The sequence below is a fragment of the Erinaceus europaeus genome, chromosome X (genome assembly GCF_950295315.1).
Source record: "Erinaceus europaeus chromosome X, mEriEur2.1, whole genome shotgun sequence".
Lineage (NCBI taxonomy): Eukaryota > Metazoa > Chordata > Mammalia > Eulipotyphla > Erinaceidae > Erinaceus > Erinaceus europaeus.
In genome coordinates, this window is record NC_080185.1 from 24,143,461 (window position 1) to 24,168,186 (window position 24,726).

The window sequence follows — 24,726 nt, forward strand, 5'->3', positions numbered from 1 at the left end:
GGGACGAAAAGCCTGGGACCTGGAGGGAGGAAAGCCGAGGCCAAGTCCCCTTGTTCGAGCCTGGTGATTCCGTACTGGTGAAGAAGCTGCATCCTGACCATCTCGAAGCCCGGTGGGAAGGACCATACACCGTGATTCTGAGTATGCCAACTGCTGCTAAGGTTGCCGGGAAACGACACTGGATTCATCATACTCGCCTGAAGAAATTTGTGGCAGACCCCCCGGAAATAGAGAATCTGAGGAAATGGTGTGCCGTAGCCACCCCAGACCCAATGAAGGTCCGCTTGGTCTCCTGCTAACTTGTGTGTGTGTTTTGCCTGGTGCACTTCTGTTTTACCTCTGCCACTGCCCAAGCTCACATGCCTCCCACCCCCGAGTGTCCTCTCTGTATGTATGGGAGCTGAAAAACAAAGAGGGAAAGATGGTCGCCAATCAACTAACTGCCGGGCAGCCTATATTCACTCTTGATCTGTGTGATCTATTTGATGCCAACTGGACCAGGGTAATCTATGCCGGCCAGACTGCAACCGGAGGGACTACTATAGATGGGGGGTGTGGCTCCATTGACCTGGAGGCTCGCCTTTGGGACAGACCCTATTATGTATGTCCCAAAGAAGACAGCCCCACCAACTGCAGAGGAGAACCATATTTTTTCTGTGGGTTGTGGGGGGAATGTCTGACAGCATCTCCAGGGAGGGATGGTGATAAGCACCTGAAAGTCACAAGAGTGATTCGACCAGGTGGCCCGACCGAACCAGGTACTTGCTATATTGGAGACTGTAACCCTGTGGAGGTGACGGTCAAAACTTGGAATGAGACTGATTCATGGATGAGAGGGAGAATGTGGGGCATTAAGATTCCTTTTTCTGAAAAGGACTTTGGGACATTATTCACTATTCAACTGCGGATGCTGCCATGGACTCAGAATCCTATTGGGCCCTTGAGACCCATCATTTTAGGAGAAGACCCCCGACCTACTCTCTCCCCCTCTCTACGGATAGGTGAAGAGAATGAGACTAATGGGGATCAGACTGACATTGCACCAAGTGGCACTAAACTGACTGACACAGAACCTTTGCATCCCAGGGTGAAGCCACTAGTGAAAACTGTAGAATTAATGTATTACCTTTTGAATGAGTCTGACCCTAACATAACCAGAAACTGCTGGCTGTGTTTACACCCTGAGCCTCCTTATTACATAGGTGTGGCTGCCTCTGCAGGAATAGGTAGCCAGAAGGGAGACATAAGGAAGCTGGCTCTATCCTCTAGCAACTCTAAGGGCCCAGAATGTAAGTGGGGAGTACAGCCCCACATGACACTGGGAGATATCCAGGGAACAGGAACTTGTATTATCACAGCCAACTATAAATTGGAATCCTCCCCGTACAGGGGAAATTGCAACCTAACCATTAAAGTTAGTAAGACTCAAGAGTGGGCGACCCTCCTCAAAGCCCCTGAGGGGACTTGGTGGGCCTGTACTTCGGGCATGACCCCCTGCATCACCCCCTACGGAATGACCAAAGAGGACCTCTGTGTTTTGGCCCATATCCTGCCCCATGTATACTATTCCCATGGCGAAGAAGGTTGGGCTCACCTTGAACGGCAAGGAACAGACTACCTCGGACCAATAAGGCGGAAACGTGTCCCGATAGTAGTTCCTATACTCGTGGGGACAGCCATAGCAGGGACAGCGGCAATGGGAGCTGCAGCCCTAGCTAAGGAGACTACTCTAGTACAGTTAGATCAGCAGATCAATCAAGATATGGCCACACTAGAGGGCACTATTGAATCTCTCGAAGGGTCCCTATCTTCGTTGGCCGAGGTGGTCCTGCAAAATCGTAGGGGACTTGATTTGTTATTCATGAAACAGGGTGGGTTATGTGTGGCCCTGAATGAGGCCTGTTGCTTTTATGCCAACCACTCCGGAATGGTGAAGAAAACTTTAAGTGAGGTCAAGAAAAGAATAGAAGATAGAGATAACCGTCTAAGGGACCTGAGCGAGGACAGCTGGTTCGCAAATCTATTTTCTTGGCCCTCTTGGTTAAAAACACTAATTAGTACCCTGGCAGGGCCTCTGATCACCCTACTTCTACTTCTTACCCTGGGGCCTTGTCTATGGAGGTCTTTGATCTCCTTGATTAAAAGGAGAACTGAGAAGGTTATGCTCCTGGAGTCTCAGTATGTCGAGGAGCAATATAGCTCAGAAGAAGAAGAAGAAGAAGAAGAAGAAGAAGATGAATCAAGGATTTGATTCCCAGCTAAGACTAGTGGGGAATGTTAGAGGCAGTAACTCTAAAATAGTTATAGTTGCTTTTTAAGTTTGAGTTTTAAGAATAGTTTAAATATAGTTGCTTTTTGCCTTCCTGACCAGTGAGGTGGAAAATTCCTTGCCCCTTTCCCCTCGACAGAACCTGAGAGGCCATCAATTATTTTGACAGACCCTGCAGCGAGCAGGACTCATCATGACCTCTGCAACAGAATACTGTTACCAGACAGTTAAAAATGGCCTGACAAATGATGACCTGATAGATTGCAAACAGATGGTCGGTGGTCCCAATAAAGAACAAAAAAATGTGGTGACCCCCACTTTGGCAATGACCTATTGGTCTGGTGTGATGTTTAGAAATAGCCCATGCTTTGCTCTGAATGGATCAGGCTTTTGCTAAGTTTGAAATGATTGGATATAGGCAGATAAGGTGATGTGTTCCCCCTCCCTGAGTGTAGTCTGAATTCCTATAAATTGTATGGTTTGAGCTTTGTTCAGGGTCGAGCTTGGTAGACTGACACCAGTCACCATCTCGGCCCGGATTGCAATTCGTGAATAAACATATTTTGCTTCCTTGCAGTGGATGGTGGTTTGATTTCGCTCTTTAACACCCATCTTATACAACAATCTTGCTAATCATTCTTAAATCACTAATAAAGAATTAAAATATATATTTAAAAAATCTGCTCTGTGAAAGATTTTGTCAATATAATGAAAAGATACAACACAGTCTGGGAGAAAGTATTAGCAAAAGACACCCTGACAGAGGTTTGTTACTGAATATACAGAAATTTTCTTTTTAAACAGAGCACTGCTGAGCTCTGGCTTATGATGGTTCCAGGAACCTCAATAAATACCTCACCAAAGGGATATAAAGCTCACAAAAAAAGAGGGACTAACTGTCTTTTAGATTGTGTGACAACTATGAAGGTTATGGGGTGGGGGGCAGAATTTAGGTGGTAAGAGTGGTATGAAACCATACTGCTAAAATTATATAGACTATTAGCAAATAACTAAGGAAAAAAGATAGTAACTAAGCACATGAAAAGCTAGTCCGGAGGGAGTGGGGCGGTAGCAAAGCGGATTAAGTGCACAGCTAGCAAAGTGCAAGGACTGGTGTAAGGATCCTGGTTCTCCCCACCTGCAGGGGAGTCACTTCACAGGCGGTGGTGAAGCAGGTCTGCAGGTGTCTATCTTTCTCTCCCCCTCTCTGTCTTCCCCTCCTCTCTCCATTTCTCTCTGAACTATCCAAAAACGATGACAACAATAACAATAATAACTACAACAATAAAACAACAAGGGCAACAAAAGAGAGTAAATAAATAAATATATATTTTTTAAAAGTTAAAAAAAAAGGAAAATCTAGTCTGGGCCGGGTGGTGGTGCATGCACTTGCTTGAGCACACATGTTACAATGCACAAGGACCCAGATTCAAGTCCCCCGTCCCCACCTGCAGGAGTGGTGAAGCAGGGCTGCAGGTATCTCTCTGTCTCTCTCCCTCTCTACCCTCCCTCCCTTCTCAATTTCTGGCCGTGCCTATCCAATAAATAAATAAATAAAGATAATTTAAAAATTCTAGTCCACATCACATGTTTTCGGGGAAATAGAATATTATTTAACAGTAAAAAGAAATGTGCCATCATATGAAAAAATGTGGAGGGAGGTAATATAGGTCACTTGGATAGTGCATTTGCTTTGTCAAGGGCACAACTCAGGTTTGAGTCCAGTCCCCACTGCACTAAAGAAGCATCAGTGCTGTGTGTGAGTGGTCTTTTTCTCTATCTGAAAAAAAAAATCTAGCCTGGAGTAGTAAAGTCCCAATGGTGACCTAAATAAATAAATAAATAAATAAATAAATAAATAAATACATAGGAAAGGAAAGGAGGAGGAGGAAGAGGGGAAGATTTGGAGGAAATTTAGATGCACATAACTAAGTGAAGTAAATCAAATTTTAAAGGCTACATAGGGTGGGATTCCAACTATATGACATTCTGGAAAGGGAAAAACTATGATGACAACAAAAAGGTTAATGTTAACTAAAGGTTGAGGCAGGGTGAGAGCAGCAGGAAGACAGATGACTATGCAGAGCACAGAGAATTTAAAAAAAATTTTTTTAAATCTTTATTTATTGGATAGAGACAGCTAGAAATTAAGAGGGAAGGCGGTGATGAAGAAGGAGAGAGACAGAGAGACACCTGCATCACTGCTTCACCACTCGCAAAGCTTTCCCTCTGCAGGTGGGGACGGAGAGGCTCGAACTCGGGTAGTACAGAGGATTTTTAGAGCATTGAACATACTCTGCATGACGCCAGCATTATGTATGCTTGACATTGTGCATTTACCCGGAATCTGTAGAATGTGAGCCCCAATACAAACTATGGGCTCAGGCTGACGGTGATGTGTCCATGTAGATTCAGCTATTAGAACAAATGCACCACCCTACTGAATGAGACTAATAATAGGAGAGGCTGTGTAAGGGGTAAGGGGTGAGTGAGAAATCTCTGTACCTGCTCTTCCATATTGCTGTGAACATAAAACTGCTCCAAAATAGAAAGTCTATTTTTAAAAAGAAATCAGGATAATGCAAGAGGCATTTTGGGGAACAGTCTAAAGAACATGTGTATACCTTACATTAAAATGCAATTGACCATATTTTAATGTGTGAATTTTTGTGTTCCTGTCAAAGCTTTTGAACTAGGAAGACTTGGAAAGTGTTTTTGGAGCCTCAGGCGTGAGACTGTTTTTACATACCCATTATGCTATGTCCCCCCTACCTGGAAAGTGTTTTTAAAAATCCATGGTAAGTGGGGGGAGGGATGGAGGTGGTGAGCAGTAGCGCAGTGGGTTAAGTACACATGGTGCAAAGTGCAGGATGGGCATTAAGGATCCCGGTTCGAGCCCCAGGGCTTCCCACCTGCAAGGGGGGTGGGGGTTGCCTCACAAATGGTGAAGGAGGTCTGCAGGTGTCTATCTTTCTAGCCCTCTCTCTGTCTCCCCCTCCTTTCTCAATTTCTCTCTGTCCTATCCAACATCTAGAGCAATAATAACAACAACAAAAAAATCCTTGATCAAGAACTCATCAATGTGTCCTGGAATCCCACCTCTCCAGAGCCCTGCCCCACTTGGGAAAGGTAGAAACAGGCTGGGGGTATTGACCTGCCAATGCCCATGTCCAAAGGAGAAGCAATTACAGAAGCCAGACCTCCCACCTTCTGAAGCCCAAAATGATCCTGGTTTCGTATGCCTAGAGGGATAGGAAAGTTTCCAATGGAGAGGATGGGATAAGGAACTCTGGTGGTGGGAGCTGTGTGAAACTGTATCCCTCTCATCCTACTATATTGTTTTTTCTTATGATTTTTTTTATTGTTTTTAAAAATTTTTTATTAACTTTATTTACCTGATAAAGACAGCCAGGAATGGAGAGGAAGGGGAGACAGAGAGACAGAGGAGACAGAGGAGACACCTGCAGCCTTGCTTTACCACTTGTGAAGCTTTTCCCCTGTGAGTGGGGAATGGAGGCTTGAACCCAGTTCCTTGCACATTGTAACATGTGCTCTCAACCAGGTCATCACCATTGGGCTCCTCTTGTAGATCATTATTAAATCAATAAAAAAAAAATTTAAATCCTTTATAAACTTTAGTTTATCTTGTATACTTCACTGATAGGCATCTACTCGGTAGAATACTGTGCAGCTGTTGAGAACAAAGACAATAAAAATGAGGAAGTTCTTTCTGTATGAAAAAATGTTATTGTTAAAGAAGAGGCTTCATGGGAGTGGGGAATAGCATAATGGTTATGCAAACAGATTCCAATGCCTGAGGCTCTAAAGTTCCAGTCCAGGTTCAATTTCCCACACCACCAGAAACCAGAGTTGAGCAGAGGGTGGTGGGTTAGCATAATGATTATGCAAATAGATTCTAACGCCTGAGGCACCAAGGTTCAAGGTTCCTGCCCAATTTCCAGGCCACTAACTTACTAAAAGAAATAGGAAGGAAAACAGGACAAGAACTTGATGGTTTCTGGAAGAGTAGACATAGAAGATCTGTCGGGAGACTGAATTATAGACCTTTTGGCATGAATTAAGTTTCTGAAATGATGCGTGTCCTGTTTAGCATTTAGCGAGTAACCAGAAGAATTGAAAAAGCAGTGAAGAAACAGACCAGCTGTGCTCTTTTGCAACAGACCAAGGACTCTAAAGAGGGTGGTTGTGAGGGGGTCCGGAGGGTATTGGGGACCCAGGCCAGACAGCAGAGGGAAGCTTCAACTGGTGGTGGGAGTAGAGTCCAGAAACCTCTCATGCTGAGATAAGAAACTGTCCTTATGTAACAAGAAGACCCAAGAGATACCTCATTGAGTAGCGAGCCTGCTTTGATATGCACATGGTCCAGCGAATGTCACTGGCACCAAAAATGTTCTAGTGATATCTCTGCTTTTCTCTCTCTCTTTCAATTTCACCACTATGACTGACATTCACTCCTTATGAAATCATTTTTGTATTCTATTTATTTATTTATTGGATAGAGGTAGCTAGAAATCTAAAGGGGAACGGGGTGATAGAGAGGGAGAGAGACAGTTTCTCTCTATATGTAGATGAAAAAGCAGCCAACTGTACCCCCAGGTGGACAGTGTCTGACTTTTGAGTATGAGGTCTTGAGTTCAATCTCTGGCATTGAATATGCCAGAGTGATACTCCGGAGATGTCTCTCTTTCTCACTCTTTCATAAAGAAATTTAAAGAAAACGACTAGAGAAACAGCGTAATGGTTATACACAAGACTTTCATGCCTGAGTCTCCAAGGTCCCAGGTTCAATCCCCAGCACAACCATAAACCAGAGCTGGGCAGTGATTTGGGAAGAAGTAATGAAGATGTCTGGGGAATTGTTAGGGAATCCTGGGATTCTCACATAGAAATGATGGGCCTAAACCTCTTAACAGATCCCTCACTTCACCGTCACTGGTCATCTCCATCAGGAACAACATAGCAGATCATCTTGCAGACCTCCACAGGACCTTGCCCTCAACGTGGGTCAACAATGGTAGGGACTGCGAAGGGAGGATGGTTCAACATACTCTGCCACTGGAGGAAGACTGGTCCTATAATGAGTGCAGCCTAGAATGTTTGTAGCTACGACCATGGAATGTGAGCTCAGACCTACAGGGACGCAGAGGTTACACAGGCTCCTGTGCTGAGTATGGGCTCCAGATTAGATTAATGAGGTTTACAGTTAACAATATTCATATACTCTTCCCATACTTTGGAGCTACTCTCTTCCCTGATCCAGCTTTCTAGTCCTTTTTCCAACTCTCCCCAGACAATACCTTTAGTTCACCTGCATGTTAGCTGTTGGGTTCAGACAAAAAATTGAAAAGTCATGGGACCCCTTGGAATATACCTAAAATAGACCAACTAGCTTTTTTCCAAAATGGAGACCCCAAATCTCATCTGCTCTATTCTCACCTTTAAGTTTCTGATTATTAAACAGTCTGTTCTGCATTATCTTGTAATGCTTTTCAGCCACCACATTGCAGATGCTACTATGACACCAACCTGACTTCTCTGGGCAGATGACCTCACCAATGTGTCCTGGAACCCCACCTCTCTGGAGCCCTACCCCACTAGGAAAAGATAGAAACAGAGTGGCGCCATGGATCAAGCTGTCAATGCCCATGTGCTTTGGAGAAGCAATTACAGAAGCCAGACCTTCCATCTTCTGCACCCCATAATGACCCTGGGTCCATATTCCCAGAGGGATAAAGAATAGGAAAGCTTCCAATGGAGGCGGTGGGATAAGGAACTCTGGTGGTGGGAATTGTGTAGAATTGTATCCCTCTCACCCTATGGTCTTGTTGATAGTTAATAAATCAATAAAAGAAAAGAAAGAAGGATGGAAATGAAGAAAGAAAGATGATGATGATGATGATGATAATAATAATAATAATCAGCAAGAGTTCACCTGGACAGTGCACTGTTTTGCCATGCACACAGCCCAGGTTTGAGCAGACTGGTCCACTGTGCTAGAACAGGTTTTGATGCTATCGTGTCTTACCCTCTCTTTGGCGGTCTTTCCTTTTTTGTCTGAAGAAGTGACCTCAACAAAGGTCAAATCCTGGTTGCCAAAAGAAAATTAAAATATATATATTAGAGTGTCCAGCTGTCCTAGGAAGTGGCACAGTGGCTAGAACCCTGGACTTCTAAACATGGGGTCCTGAGTTCAATCTTTGGTATCTTACGTGCCAGAGTGATGCCCTGGTTCTCTCTCGTCTCTTCCCCTTTGTAATTATTAAATATTTTTTAAATATAATAATTATTGGGGGCCGGGTGGTAGTAAGTGGGTTAAGCGCACATTGTGTGAAGTGCTAGGACTGGTTTAAGGATCCCGGTTGGAGCCCCCGATTCCCCACCTGCAGGGAGTCGCTTCACTGGCAGTAAAGCAGGTATGTAAGCATCTATCTTTCTCTCCCCTTCCGTCTTGCCCTCCTCTCTCAATTTCTCTCTGTCCTATCGAACAACAATGACAACAATAATAACAACAACAATAATAAATAACAAGGGCAACAAAAGGGAAAAAATAGCCTCCAGAAATAGTGGGTTCTCAGTGCAGGCACTGAGCCCCGGCAATAACCCTGGAGGGTAGATAAATAAATAAATAAATTATATATATATCAAGCAAAGAAGAAACTGTCTGGGAGTGACCCCAGAACCCCTGAAATAAATAAAAAGAGTGATGGTTAACATAGTTACTCTATTTATTACTCTAAGGGTGGACATTCAGCTTCCCGGGGTGGTGGGGGGTGGGGTGGGCGGGTCGGTGGGATGGGACACAGTCTTTTTTTTTTTTAATTTATTTTCGCCCTTGTTGTTTTATTGTTGTAGTCATTATTGTTGTTGTTATTGATGCCTTCGTTGTTGGATAGGATAGAGAGAAATGGAGAGAGGAGGGGGAGACAGGGAGAGAGAAAGATAGACACCTGCAGACCTGCTTCACTGCTTGTGGAGCGACTCCCCTGCAGGTGGGGAGCCGGGGGCTTGAACTGAGACCCTTATGCCGGTCCTTGTGCTTTGTGCCACCTGCGCTTAACCGCTGCGCTACCGCCCGACTCCCAGGGACACAGTCTTTTGGTGGTGGGAATGGTGTTTATGTTAAAGAGAAAAATATAGTTACTTTTTTGTCATCACTGGGGCTTCACCTCTCCAGATTTTTTTTTTCAGATAGAAAGTCAGAGACAGAGACAAAGGGAGAGAGATGCATCGCATCGCGGCACCAAAGCCTCCTTCAGTACAGTGTGAGCTGGGCTTGAACCTGGGTCGAGTGCATAACAAATCAAGCTCACTATCCCACTGAGCTACCTTGCAGGCCCTAAAAATGGTTACTTTTAGGAAATGTGTTTGATAATGGAAAGACGGGCAGAGGACTATGACACTTCACTGAAAACCTGTACAACTTCATATCTGAATCTCATGCTTGCATTTCTCTGATAACAATTAAATGGAGTACTTCCCAAGTCCCAGACAAAAAGAAAGTAGAAAGTGGAAGCACTGTTTAAAAAGAGAAAATGGTTGCCTATCACACAAAGGGGCTGTTTACTCTGTAAACTTTCCTAGTTAAAAATGGTCTGTTCAGTTTTGAGTTAAGACACTGCATTTTACTAAAGCAGTCAAGACCCAGCTTCTTCAACAAGAAGAACATTGTCTTGTGATAAAAATGATTATCCTTAAGGAAATATATATGTCAGAAGCGATTATGTTTCAGCGCATAGGGATTAGCAACACTGGTAATAGGCACTTCATTGATTCTATAGCAGGGAGGTACCTTAATTAAACTTGATCCGCTTTTGATGAGCATTTCTGTGTGTCTAGTATTTTGTTGCTACAAACGATGCAACAGAAAGCATCATAAATCAAGAGGTCCATGTGCAAGAATGGATTCCTATAAGTGGAACTGGTGGGTCAAAGGACACATTATATTTTTAGATTTTTCCGCAAGGAATGTGTATTAGTTTTATAACCAGAAAAATAATCAACATTGAAAAGAAATCAACTGTAGGGCAAAGAGCTTTATTTTTCTAGTGTCTTGAATTATGCCCAGTGAAAAATTTTAACCTTTCAGATTCCATGGGAGTCAAAGGAAGAGTGCCTGGGTTGAAATAGATCACAGTGATTTGTCATGGCTGATTGGTTCATTGTAGATTAGAGTCACTGCTGCCTCAGACACACAGCCTAAGTCTGGGAAGAAGCTGCTTTAGTACAAAGTATTTCCTTTTCATTCCAGAAAAAAAAAAATTAAGGCATTCTCCAAAACCCGTAGCTCTGCAGTGTTTAGGAAACTTGGCTCTGCTTCACACTGAGGCTTGGAAAATTGAGGTTCCAATGCCTAGAAGATCCAAAGACCCCAAAATACAATGACCCCACTCCCAACCATGGCATCATTTCAATCATTTGAGTTTAGATAGTAAAGAGGCTTTGAAAAAGATAAAGCAGGGGCCAGGCAATGGCACACTTGTTAGAGCAGATATGTCACAATATGCAGCGATGCAGGTTCAAGCCCCTAGCGCCCACATGGAAGGGAAAAGCTTCATGAACAGTGAAGTAGTGTGGCAGGTGTCTCTCTGCCTCTCTCCATCTCTATCTTCCCCTCCCCTCTCGATGTCTCTCTGTGTCTGTTGAATAAACACATAGCCTTCTTTTTATTAGATTTTTTAGATATTTATTTTATTTATTTATTCCCTTTTGTTGCCCTTGTTGTTTTATTGTTGCAGTTATTATTGTTGTTGTCGTTGTTGGATAGGACAGAGAGAAATGGAGAGAGGAGGGGAAGACAGAGAGGAGGAGAGAAAGATAGACACCTGCAGACCTGCTTCACCGTCTGTGAAGCGACTCCCCTGCAGGTGGGGAGCCGGGGTTCGAACCGGGATCCTTATGACGATCCTTGTGCTTTGCGCCACCTGTGTTTAACCCGCTGCACTACAGCCCGACTCCCAGCCTTTTTTTTTTTTTTTTTTTAGAAGAAAAATATAAAGCAAGACATTTCCTTTTAGGATAAGGAGAGAGTTCAGTTACCCTGTGAGAGATTCTGGAACTGAACCTTGGCACCACACAGAAGCACCACCGACACTACAAAAGGGTGGGTGTTGAAATGCCATGGATGGTGGTGACATGTTGTGGTGCCTTTTCCTTTTTCTTTTCCTCTGTCTCTCCTCCTCTCCTCTCAGGAGACACAAACCTTAGAAAAGTTAGGCTAAGGGGTGTCACTCAGTGGTATTCTGTATGTGCAAGGCCCTCAGCTCACCCACCACCACATTCAAAAACTTCTCATTTTACCCAAGGACTATGCATAGTTGCCTGAATGAGCATAGCTCTCAAATTCACTTTGCCTTTTGTCTATGTAGACCCAGCTTAAGAACATTTCTAAAGGGGCCCGGTGGTAGTGTACCCGGTTGAGTGCATATATTATAATGTGCAAGGACCTAGGTTCAAGCCCCCACTCTCCACCTGCAGGGAGAGAAGAAGCTTCACAAGTGGTGAAACAGTGCTATAGCTCTCTCTCTCTCTCTCTCTCTCTTTCTCTCTTTCTTGCTTTCCCTCTCCTTCTCCCTCTCCTCCCTCTCCTTCCCCCCTCTCAATTTCTCTCCATATTTATCCAATAAATAAATATTCTAAATAAATCTTTGGAGAGTTACAATCTCATCTGATCTAAAATCAGATGAGATTGTAACTCTCCAAAGATGGATCGTCTCTACAGCCAGGAAACATGTATGATCTCCACCTGCAGGGAGAGAAGAAGCTTCACAAGTGGTGAAACAGTGCTACAGCTCTCTCTCTCTCTCTCTTTCTCTCTTTCTTGCTTTCCCTCTCCTTCTCCCTCTCCTCCCTCTCCCTCCCCCCTCTCAATTTCTCTCCATATTTATCCAATAAATAAATATTCTAAATAAATCTTTGGAGAGTTACAATCTCATCTGATTTTAGATCAGATGAGATTGTAACTCTCCAAAGATGGATCGTCTCTACAGCCAGGAAACATGTATGATCAAGTTTTTAAAGAGATTGTAGCTAAGTGGTGGACACTGAGGCAGGAAGCCACGGGAGATTTTTTTTTTTTATCCTGTGGCCTGGGAAGTGGCACAGTGAATAAAGTGTTGGACCCTTGATTTATACACTGTCCTCTTTTGTATTTCATCAGGTCTGACATTTTCAATCTAAGAATTTAAAAAGTTATAATAGAGCACACTGGCATCTCACTTGTTTTATTTCTGCTGTTGTTTTAGCAAGACCATCACACATTACCATGCGCAAGGACCTGCAGGGAGGAAGCTTCAGAGTAGTGAAGCAGGACTGCAGGTGTCTCTCTGTCTCTCTCCCTCTCTATCTGCTCCTCTCTTCTCAATTTCTCCCTGCCTATAAAATGAAATTAAAAAAAAAAAAAAAAGAAAAGAAAAAGCCACCAGGAGCGGTGGATTCACTGTGCAGGCACCAAGCCCCAGCGATAACCCTGGTAGCAATAAACCTAGAAGAATCATCTTAAGGGAGCACCTCCAAGCCCATCTTTGGAAGGCCAACACAGGAAAGCAGGCCACAGCATGGGAGCATCAGCACAGGAAGTTAAAGAGATTGGTGGTCTCCACTGCAGCAAAAAAAAAAGAATATCGAAAAAAAATGCTACAGTTCAACTCCTTCCTTTAACAGTCTTGTTAAATTAACAGCAGAAATAAAACAAGTGAGATGTCAGTGTGCTCTCCTATCAGTTCTCAAATTCTTCAAGTAAAAATGTCAGCCCTGATGAAACACAAAAGAGGACAGCATATAAATTCAACAGTAATAGCCATTTCCCAAGCATTCAAAGTCTCCATATGTTTCTTTGTTTAATTGTTCAGCTGCCAAATTCCATTTGGGGTTAGGTTAACAATGTGATGCTTTTTGTTTCTTTCATTTTTATTTATTTATTTATTTATCTATTTATTTATTTTACCAAATAGTTGTGGACTATGTGAGTGATGAGAAGTGTCTGTTGAAGAATAAAATGGATGATGGTGACTAGACCATGAAGTCCAAAATGTTCACGTTGAGAATAAAGAAACAATCTGATTTCCTTCTCCTCTCCTGAAGTCAGAGACTAATGCATGCATGCTTTTATAGCTCCTGATCACTTTTTCCTTCATTGGGGGGTGGGGGTGGGGAAGGGGAGAGAGAGAGAAAGAGAGAGAGAGAGAGAGAGAGAGAGAGAGAGGTGTCATGACATTTGAGCTTTCTCCAATGAGGAAGTTGTCTATAGCCAGTTCTTCTATAGGAGATCAACACCTACAGAACCTGTCAACTGCAAAATTATTCCCCCCAAAAGGATGTCTAGACATTTTAGGCTACCTTTAGAAAGTTATATACTTTCTTTTCCCCAAGTGTGAATCCAAGGATGAGTTTTTCTCCATGTCCTGCTTGTTTAAATAAACCATTTGCACTTATTTTGATTTCCTGACTCTCTTGGGTTTAAACATGACCAGTTTTGACATTGACAAAGAGATCTGAGAGAGGGTTATTTCTAGATTTTCATATGTTCCCCATCTTTACAGGTGCCTCAACCACAATGAACTTGACCAATATTGAAGACACATAAGTCTTTTTTTTTGTTTGTTTTTTACCAGAGCTCTGCTCAGCTCTGGATTATAGTAGTGTGTGGGACTGAACCTGGGATTTTGGACTCTGAGGCATAAAAGTCTTTTAGCATAACCATGATGCTATCTACCCTGTCCCCACAGAAGTCTTCTAACAATGATCTCTATAAACCCTAAATTTTGGTTCCTTCCTTTTCTTCTTCCTCCCTTTTCTTTTTTCCTTCCTTCCTTCCTTCCTTCCTTCCTTCCTTCCTTCCTTCCTTCCTTCCTTCCTTTGCAAGCCAATCTTATCTGTGATTATTAGTGGTTTACAAGATTGTAAGATTACAGGGTATAGTTCCACATTGCATCGACCACCAAAGTGGAATTTAGTTTTGATAAAAACATATTGTCGGGGGTCGGGCGGTGGCACAGTGGGTTAAGGGCATGTGGCGCAAAGCGCAGGGACCGGCCTAAGGATCCCGGTTCGAGCCCCCGGCTCCCCACCTGCAGGGGAGTCGCTTCACAGGCGGTGAAGCAGGTCTGCAGGTGTCTATCTTTCTCTCCCCTTCTCTGTCTTCCCCTCCTCTCTCCATTTCTCTCTGTCCTATCCAACAACGAATTGCGTCAACAAGTGCAATAATAATAATCACAACGAAGCTACAACAAGGGCAACAAAAGGGGGGAAAAATGGCCTCCAGGAGCAGTGGATTCATGGTGCAGGCACCGAGCCCAGCAATAACCCTGGAGGAGGAAAGAAAAAAAAAAGAAAAGAAAAAACATATTGTCATAGCAACTTTGCTTCGGTTTATGTACTATTTAGTTATATAATAAAGTAATCACAGTGCCTGATGTTATCAAGTTTGGGGACTGTTATGATTTCAATGTGTTCCCAGAGCAATTAGGCAAGAAATGGAAATAGAAGGCAAATCAGAAAGAAGTTAAATTGATTCTGCTTGCAGATAGCATGAGCTTATATATGGAAAAACCCTAGAGACGACACCAGAAAACCTATTAGATGTAATCAATTCAGTAAAGTTGTAGGATGTCAAAACTCCATGTAGAAATTAGTTATGTTCCCCTACATAACAGTGAACTAACTACCCAAACAAGAAATTAAGAAAATGTGTCATAAAAAGAATCATATACGTAAGAATAAATTTAACAATGAACGTAAAAGAACTAACCAGTGTAGTTGAGTGGTAGCGCAGCGGATTAAGAGCAGGTGGTACAAAGCATGAAGACTGGTGTAAGGATCCCGGTTCGAGCCCACGGCTCCCCACCCGCAGAGGAGTCACTCTTCAAAGACAGTGAAACAGGTCTGCAGGTGTCTATCTTCTCTCCCCCTCTCTGTCTTCCCCTCCTCTCTCCATTTCTCTCTGTCCAGTCTAACAATGACAACATCAGTAACAACAACAATAATAACTACAACAACAATGAAAAACAACAAGGGTAACAAAAAGGAAAATAAATAAATATAAAAAAAGAACTACTCACTGAAAATTACATGACATTAGTGAAAAGAAATTAGAAAGACACAAGTAAATAGAAATCTAAATTGTGCTTATTGATAGGGTGAATTAATCTTACTCAAATTTCCACATTACTCAATGCATTTTAAAGATCTAATGCAAGCTTTATCAAATTCTTTTTTTTGTTCATTTGTTTTTGTTTTTGGTGGAACCAAGACCTTTCTCATGCATGATTTCACCACTTAGGGTCACATTTTTTCATTCAGATAGAGACTGGCAGTGAAAAGGAGAGATGCCACAGTACCGAAGTTTCTTCTGTTGCCTAGCAATTCTCATGAGGTGCAAAGGCTCTAACTTGGGTCAAATGGCAATACGACTACCCTACCCAGTGAGCTTTCTCTCTGGTCCTTTTCTTTTCTAGTTTTCTTTTTAAATTTTTATTTATAAAAAGGAAACATTGACAAAAACCATAGGATAAGAGAGGTACAACTCCACACAATTCCTACCACCAGAGCTCTGTATCCCATCCCCTCCCCTGATAGCTTTCCTATTCTTTTTTATTTATTTTTTTATATTTATTTTATTTATTTATTCCCTTTTGTTGCCCTTGTTGTTTTATTGTTGTAGTTATTATTGTTGTTGTCATTGTTGGATAGGACAGAGAGAAATGGAGAGAGAGGGGGGAAGACTGAGAGGAGGAGAGAAAGATAGACACCTGCAGACCTGCTTCACCGCCTGTGAAGCGACTCCCCTGCAGGTGGGGAGCCGGGGTTCGAACCGGGATCCTTATGACAGTCCTTGTGCTTTGTGCCACCTGCGCTTAGCCCGCTACACTACAGCCCGACTCCCAGCTTTCCTATTCTTTATCCCTCTGGGAGTACGGACCCAAGGTCATTATGGGGTGCAGAAGATGGGAGGTCTGGCTTCTGTAATTGCTTCTTCACTGGACATGGGCACTGGCAGGTTGATTCTTGCTCCCAGCCTGTCTTTCTCGTTCCCTAGTGAGGCAGGGCTCTGGGGAAACTAGGCTATAAAACATACTGGTGGGGTTGTCTTCCCAGGGAAGTCCAGATGGCATCATGGTAGCTTCTGGAACTTGGTCGCTGAAAAAAGAGTTAACATACAAAGCCAAACAAATTGTTGACTAATCATGAACCTAAAGGCTAAAATGGTTCATACGAAGAGTTTGGGGATCTCCATTTTGTAGATAGTTAATAGTCTTATTTTAGTTATATTCCAAAGATCCCATGAATATACTAGTTTTTTTATTCCGCCGAGCGTGACATCTGATATGCAGGTGGATTTAAGTTATTGTCTGGGGAGATGATGTCATGGCTGGAAAAAGGATCAGAAAGCTGGATCAGGGAAGACAGTCTTCCCTTCGGAGGATGGAACATTCTCTACCGTTGGTCCAACTTGTTGATCCAAGTTGAGGGCAAGGTCCTATGAGGGCCACAAAGGGGTCTATTGTGTTGTTCCTGATAGAGATGACCAGTAACAATGGAGAGAGGGATCTATTTGAGGTCTAGGCCCCTCATGTCTGTTTGGGAGTCTCAGGACTCCCTGACTAGGGACCCATCTGATGCGGTGGCCTGATAGTGACTAAAGAGTCATTGTTAAAGTATGCCAGTCTCAGGAGTCAGGTGTTAGCACAGTGGGTTAAGTGCATGTGGTGCAAAGTGCAAGGTCCTGCATAAGGATCCCGGTTCTAGCCCCAGGCTCCCCACCTGCAGGGGAGTCACTTCACAAGTGGTGAAGCAGGTCTGCAGGTGTCTATCTTTCTCTCCCCCTCTCTGTCTTCCCCTCCTTTCTCCATTTCTCTCTGTCCTAGTCAGCAATGATGAAAACAATAATAACTACAACAATAAAAAACAACAAGGGCAATAAAGGAAATAAATAAATAAATATAATTATTTTTTAAAAGTATGCCAGTTTCTTTCCCTTATTCAGCTTTTGCAGTCCTAACTCTGATAAGGTTAGCTGTGGAGTGAGTGAGGGAAGTGTTAATAGGAAGTAGGTAAGGAGGGTATCTAAGTCTAAGTAGACACTATTTCATTAGGAACTTTATGGTGTCTTTTTAGGTCTTTCTACTTGCTTGCTGCATATACTGATTCACTGCAGACTATTGAGCACTTTTGCTTTCAGATATATATTTTGCCCTAATTTATGGATACTAGGTTTTGGGACTTTGTTAGGAAGTGATCCAACTGAAATGGAATTAGAGAATCCCATGAAAGGAAAGGTCTCACCCGAGTAGTGAGGCTGTAGGGTTGACAATCCAATCCTGGTGTCTCTGGACACAGTCTGAAGTGAAGCATGCTGAGGTGGTACTCATTGCATTGACTAGGTTGGGATCTGCAGATGCAATATCATTTGGTATGAATTGGGATAAGCATGCAGGAAAGTGAGCCCCACCCTAGAAGTTCCGGGATTGGGGGAAATATAGGCTCCACAGAGGGAGCGGGAGGTTCCTGCTGTGTTAGGGTTTAAGAAGGCAATATATAGTTATTGCTGTAATCAAATTATTTGGCATGGCTGCCTGTCATGCTGGGGATTGAACCTGGGATCTTTCACATGCAAGTTTTATTTATTTATTTTTCTTTTTTTAAATATTTATTTATTTATTCCCTTTTTGGTGCCCTTGTTGTTTTACTGTTGTAGCTATTAATGTCATTGTTGTTAGATAGGACAGAGAGAAATAGAGAGAGGAGGGGAAGACAGAAAGGGGGAGAGAAAGATAGATACCTGCAGACCTGCTTTATCACTTGTGAAGCGACTCCCCTACAGATGGGGGGCGGGGGGCCTCAAACCGGGATCCTTAAGCTGGTCCTTGAGCTTTGCATCATGTGCGCTTAACCCACTCTGCTACCGCCCGACTCCCCACATGCAAGTCTTCTGCACTACTGCGTATCTCCCTTGCCTTCCCAATGGCATTCTCTTAAATATATATAAATAATGCTAAAATTTGTAACAAAAGATCCTAAATAATAAAAACAATCTTAAGAAGAACAAAGATGGAGGCATCACACTTCCTGGTTTCAAATTATACTATAAAGCAGTAGTAATCCAAACTGTATGGTGGGGGATAAGACAGACCCATTGATCAATGAGACAAAATAAAGAACCCAGATGCAAACCCACACTTCTGTAATCAGCTAGTCTTTTGTCGGGTTGCATCACAGTAGAGAGAAGAGACCAGGAACTAGTGGTGGAGCAGGAACGCAAATCTTTATTCATGCAGATGCCCCAGAGTCGGCTGTGAGCACAGCAGGTTTAGGCCATGTGGAGCTAGCAAAATGGCCACCTCCCGCTATGCAAGCCATCCGTTCTCCAGGTCGGGACATGGAAGAGAAAGAGAGAGAGAGCGGAAACAGGAGTGACTTTTATAGGAGAATTCTGGAAGTGGCAAGTCGGGACGGAATTGGATAGGGAAGGGGGTGGAGAGAAAACAAGGCACTCTGGGAAGGTAGAAAGCTTCCATAGCAATGGTTGCTATAGTTTTTTAGCTTGGGGGAATGGGCGATACCCTGAGGGCTAATGTGGTGGCAGAGGAGTCATTTTTAAAACAAGGCAGAAGATTGATATGTACATAATAATACTCACATGGTGATATGGTGGTTTGTGGGTCCTGCCTAACTCAATCACATCTGTACAATATCCCAACAGTCTTTGACAAGGGTGCTCCTGAAACAGACCAAAACTGATAAAAGAAGATCTTGTGGTCCAGGTGGTAGTGCAGTGGATAAAGCATTGGACTTTCAAGCCTGAGGTCCCAATTCAATACCTAGCATCACATTTGGCAGAATGATACTGAGGTTCTCACTCTTGTTCTCCAATATAAACACTTAAACAACAACTAACTAAATAAATATATCTTTCTTTTAAGAAAAAGATCTCTTCAATAAAGTGTTGGGAAAATTAGATATATGTATGCAGAAGAACTGCAGATACCTATTATGGTAAGATGAGAAACCACATCCATGTATCAACAACTGTATTATAAACCATTACTCTCCCTATTAAAAAAAAAAAAGAAGAAAGAAAGAAAGACAGGGAGTCAGGAGTTAGCACAGCGAGTTAAGCGCACTTAGCGCAAAGTGCAAGGACCAGCATTAGGATCCCAATTTGAACCCTAGCTCCTCACCTGCAGGGGAGTCACTTCAAAGGCGTTGAAGCAGATCTGCAGGTGTCTATCTTTCTCTCCCCCTCTCTATCTTCCCTCCTCTCTCCATTCCTCTCTGTCCTATCCCACAATGATGACATCAATAACAACAACAACAACAAAACAAGGGCAACAAAAAGAAAATAAATAAATACTTAAAAAAGAAAAAAGATATTGGATCCCTATCTTACACCAAATACACACACAATTAATAAAAAATGGGTCAAAGTTTTTTTTTTTTCCTCTAGGGTTATTGCTGGGCTCGGTGCCTGCACCATGAATCCACCGCTCCTGGAGGCCATTTTTTCCCCTTTTTGTTGCCCTAGTTGTTGCAGCCTTGTTGCGGTTATTATTGCCATTGTTGACGTTGCTTTGTTGTTGGATAGGACAGAGAGAAATGGAGAGAGGAGGGGAAGACAGAGAGAGAGGGGAGAGAAAGATAGACACCTGCAGACCTGCTTCACCGCCCGTGAAGCGACTCCCGTGCAGGTGGGGAGCCGGGGGCTCAAACGAGGATTCTTACGCCGGTCCCTACACTTTGCGCCACGTGCCCTTAACCCACTGCGCCACCCCCCGACTCCCATGGGTCAAAGTTTTATATATATATATAAGACTGGAAACCATAAAACTCCTAGAAGGAAACTCTAAGGAGGGAAAAAAATCTACTTAACCTTGATGTTAGTAACAACTTTCTTTCTGCACATGCCACCAAATCACAAACAACAAGGACAAATATAGTCAAGTGGGACTATATGAAATTCAAAATCTTTTGTCACATGAAATTAGTCCCATAAAAAAACAACCTACAAAATGAGTGAAAATACTTGGGGAAAAAACTGAGACACAGTTAATATCAGGAGTGTATGAAGAACTCATATAACACAAAAGGAAAGTAAAAAATAATCCCCTTGAATAACTCCATTAAAATGAACAAGGCAGGGGAGTCGGGCAATAGTGCAGTGGGTTAAGTGCACGTGAAGCGCAAGGACAGGTGCCAGGATCCCAGTTCGAGCCCTGACTCCCCACCTGCCCCACAAGCAGCGGAGTCACTTCCCAGGCGGTGAAGCAGGTCTGCAGATGTCTCTGTTTCTCTCCCTCTCTCTGCATTCCCCTCCTTTCTCCATTTCTCTCTTGTTCTATCCAACAACTATGACATCAACAACAACAACAATAATAACTACAGCAATAAAAAATAAACAAGGAGTCTGAATAAATATTCTCCCAAAGAAACATACAAATGACTAGAAGTGATATGAAAAGTTGCTCAATTGGACCTAGGTAGGAGCTTAGAGTGTTAATCAGAAAACTGAGAAATGTTAAACACTTATATACCAACTACTGTATTTTACTGTCAACTGTAAACCATTCATTCTCCCCTCCCCAATAAAGAAAAGGAAAATTTTCAACATCACTAATCATCAGCAAGATGCACATAAAATAACAGTCATCTTGTACTTGTTAGGATGATTATTATCGAAGACAAAAAAGGGGCCAGAGAGACAGTTCTCCATGTCGCCCGTGTGCCTTGCCATGTGCAAATCCGAGTTTAAGTCCCGGTACCACATAAGAAGGGCTATGGCACTGGAGGAAGCTGTGGTACTGTAGTACCTGCTTCTTTCTCCCTCTCATTCTGAGTGGAAAAGTGACCCCGGGGGTGGGAGGGTGGAGTGTGGTGGTGCAACTGGTTAAGCGCACATGTGACAATATACAAGGATGCAGGTTTAAGCCCGTGGACCCCAACTGCAGGAGAGCTTTGTGGGTGATAAAGCTGTGATGCGAGTGTCTCTCTGCTTCTCTCCCTCTCTATCTTTCCCTTCCTCTCTATTTCTGGCTGTCTCTATCCACTAAAGATAATTTAGGGGAGTCAGGTGGTAGCACAGTGGGTTAAGCACAGGTGGCACAAAGCGCAAGAACCAGCGTAAGGATCCTGGTTCTAGCTCCAGGCTTTGCACCTGCAGGGGAGTCGCTTCACAAGCAGTGAAACAGGTCTGCAGGTGTCTATCTTTCTCTCCCCCTCTCTGTCTTCCCCTTCTCTCTCCATTTCTGTCTGTCCTATCCAACAATGACATCAATAACAACAGCAATAATAACTACAAGAAGGGCAACAAAAGGGAATAAATAAATAAATATTTTTTAAAAGATAATTTAAAAAATTAAGTGACCTTCACACACACACACACACACACACACACACACACACACACAATGTGTGTGCATATATGTGTCAGATGTTGGCATAGACATGGAGAAAATGTAACCCTAGTGAACTGTTGCTGGCAATGTAAATTGCACTATGTAAAAGGCATTAAGGAAAACAGTATGGAGGTTACTCAAAGCGTTAAACATTGAATGTCCATAAGATCCAGTAATACCACACTGTGTATATCCAAATGAAATTAAATGAAATCAACCCAGAGGTGGTTAAGTGGTTGAGCACATACCTTGTATGTGAGGTCCTGATTCTGATCCCTAGCTTGGCATCAAAGAAAGAAGTACAAAATAAATAGAATGTCATAAATGATGAAGCGGTGCTCTTTTTCTCTCTCATACACAGGCAATTAAATCAGTATCTCAAAGAGATATCTATATTCCCATGTTCAACACAATATTATCACAATAGCACAGATATTGGAACAACTTAAATTTTCCTGTCAATGGATGAGTGGATAAAAGATGTGAATAGCACTCACATGCAGAGGAATATTATTGAGTCATAAAACAGAAGTAAATACTGTCATTTGTGACAACTTAGATAGACCCCAAGGGCATTATTCTCCATGAAATAAGCCAAGCACAGAAAGACAAATACTATGTAATTTCATTTATATATTGGAAGACTCAAACAGCCAAACTCATAGAAGCAGAGTGTAAAACAGTGGTTTCCAGGGGCTAGGGCACAGGAGAAATGGAGACAATAAATATATAAAGAAAAGTTAGTATATATATTTAAGAGGGTTGGGCCGTAGAACAGTGGGTTAAGCACACATGGCGCAAAGCAAAAGGACAGGAATAAAGATAGCATTTGGAGCCCCTGGCTCCCTACCTGCAGGGCGGGTTGCTTCACAAGCAGTGTAGTAGGTCTGCAGGTGTCTTTCTCTCCTCTTCTCTGTCTTCCCCTCCTCTCTCCATTTCTTTCTGTCCCATACAACAATGACAATAGCAACAACAACAACAACAATAATAATAACAACCACAACAACAAGGGCAACAAAAGGGAAAAAAATAGCCTCCACTAGCAGTGGATTCATGGTGTAAGCACTGAGCCCCAGCAATAACCCTGGAGGCAATAAAAATAATAATATATATATTTAACTTATTTATGTATTTATTAAAGAGCAAGAGAGAAAGAGAACTAGAGCCTCACCCTGGTATATGAAATGCTAGAGATCAAACATGGGATCTCACACAGGCAAGTCCAGCACTCTATTACAGAGCCACTTTCTCAGTATCAATGTTGCTCTTATTTTTTAATTTTTCCCCTTTATTGGGGGATTAATGTTTTACAGTCAACAGTACATAACATTTCTCAGTTTTCCACACAACAATACAACCCCTACTAGGTCCTCTGTCATCCTGTTCCAGGACCTGTACTCTCCCCCACCCCGACTCCTGAGTCTTTTACTTTGGTGCAATACACCAATTACTTTTTAATTTAATTTACTTTTTAATTAGTTATTTAATTATAGTTTACAAAACTATAAGGTTACAGGGATATAGTACCATACCACACCCACCACCACCACAATTCTTTGTCCTCCCCTCCCTCTTCCCACATATTCTCTCCCCCTCCCTCCTAAAGATAACCATCAGAGTTTTCAGTCTTTCTACTTTTTTTGGTGGGGGGATAGTGTACCTAATTTATTATTTTTAATTCTATTTGTTACTAATAGTTTGTTGCAAGTCTGTAAGGTGGCAAGGTGTAGTTCCACACCCCACCCATATATTGCCATTCTCTTCTGGCCTGTATTGTTTGTGTGGAGAAGTCTGCTGCTAATCTTCCGAGATCAGAGGAGATCAGGCGTGTTTAGGTTGGTATGGCCGTAGACATCTGCTGCTAATCTTATGGGTTTTCCTCTGTAGGTGACTCTTGGTTTTTCTCTTGCAGCTTTCAGGATCCTTTCTTTATCCTTATTCCTTTTCATTCTAAATATGATGTGTCTTGGTGTCTTTAAGTCTGGGTTAATTCTGTTTGGGATCCTCTGGGCTTCTTGAATCTTTATTTATTTATTTTTTATGTTGGCTATACTAGAGAAGTTCTCAGCTATTATGTCCTGTAGAATGCTTTCTTCCCCTCCCTCTCTTTCTTCCTCTGGTAAGCCAATTATTTCTCTTGAAGTTATCCCACATGTCTCTGTTGTTGTTTTCAGTATCTCTTAATCTCTTTTTGAGATCTATGACTTTTTTCTTAGTTGTCTCCAGTTTGTACTTGATCTTGCTAATTCTGTTTTCTGCCTCATTTATTCTATTCCCTCTCCCCTCTGCTGTGTTTTGTAATTCAGCTATTTTGTTAACCTTTTATTACACTGTATTAGCTTGTTCAGCTAGTAGTGCTCTTAGCTCAGCTATTTCAGCTTTCAGCTCCTAATTACCTGGAGACAGTGTTTTCTATAAGAGTCTCATTTGTTGTTTCCTCATTTCTGATGATTTTACTTACAAACTCTTTCCTCATTCCTGTGGCTAATTCCTCATTTAGCATTTAGATGTTGATCTCATTCTTCTGTGCTTCTACCTTTGGGAGACTTATAACTGGGCTTTTGTCCTAACTCATTTCTCTAATGTTTCTTCTTTGTTTAACCCCTGTATGTAGTATGTTATGAGGTCCCTCAGTACTTTTTAAACTACTGATCACTCTTGCCTGGATTGACTTGTGTCTAAGTAAGGTACTTAAAGAGTTCACAGTTGTGGTAATTAACTGTTGTTTCAATGTTATCTCAATCCCTGCTTTGAAGCACCGTTAAAGCCTCTTTTGATTTTTCTCTTCCCTGTAAGCTATGGGAGGCTGAGGGATTTTAACTATAATTAGGCTTTTTTTTTTTTTTAACCAGAGCACTGCTCAGCTCTAGACTATGGTGGTTCGGGGGACTGAACCTGGAACTTTAGAGCCTCAGGCACGAGGGTCTCTTTGCATAACCATTATGCTATCTACCCCTGCCATATAATTAGGCTTTTTAGCTTAATTGCTCACTCCTGACCAAGAGATAGATCAGGGTGGGGGAGAGATAGCACAATGGTTATGCACAGAGA

General features: G+C 42.5%; 1 protein-coding gene across 1 annotated transcript; it reads left to right on the plus strand.

Moving 5' to 3' along the window:
* The first annotated feature begins 421 nt into the window (after positions 1 to 421).
* LOC132535736 (endogenous retrovirus group S71 member 1 Env polyprotein-like) lies at positions 422 to 6,007 on the plus strand. The gene is made up of 3 exons (XM_060182635.1): positions 422 to 2,006; positions 4,954 to 5,067; positions 5,934 to 6,007. Exons 1-3 carry the CDS (start codon positions 422 to 424, stop codon positions 6,005 to 6,007), a joined length of 1,773 nt encoding a protein of 590 aa, XP_060038618.1.
* The last annotated feature ends 18,719 nt before the right edge of the window (positions 6,008 to 24,726 follow it).

Coding starts and splice junctions, on each gene's coding strand:
- LOC132535736 (XM_060182635.1), top strand. CDS start 422: ATGGTCGCCAATCAACTAACTGCCGGGCAGCCTATATTCACTCTTGAT. Junction 2,007..4,953: donor AAGGGACCTGAGCGAGGACA/GCTGGTTCGCAA, acceptor TTCCTGTCAAAG/CTTTTGAACTAGGAAGACTT. Junction 5,068..5,933: donor AGTGTTTTTAAAAATCCATG/GTAAGTGGGGGG, acceptor CTTCACTGATAG/GCATCTACTCGGTAGAATAC.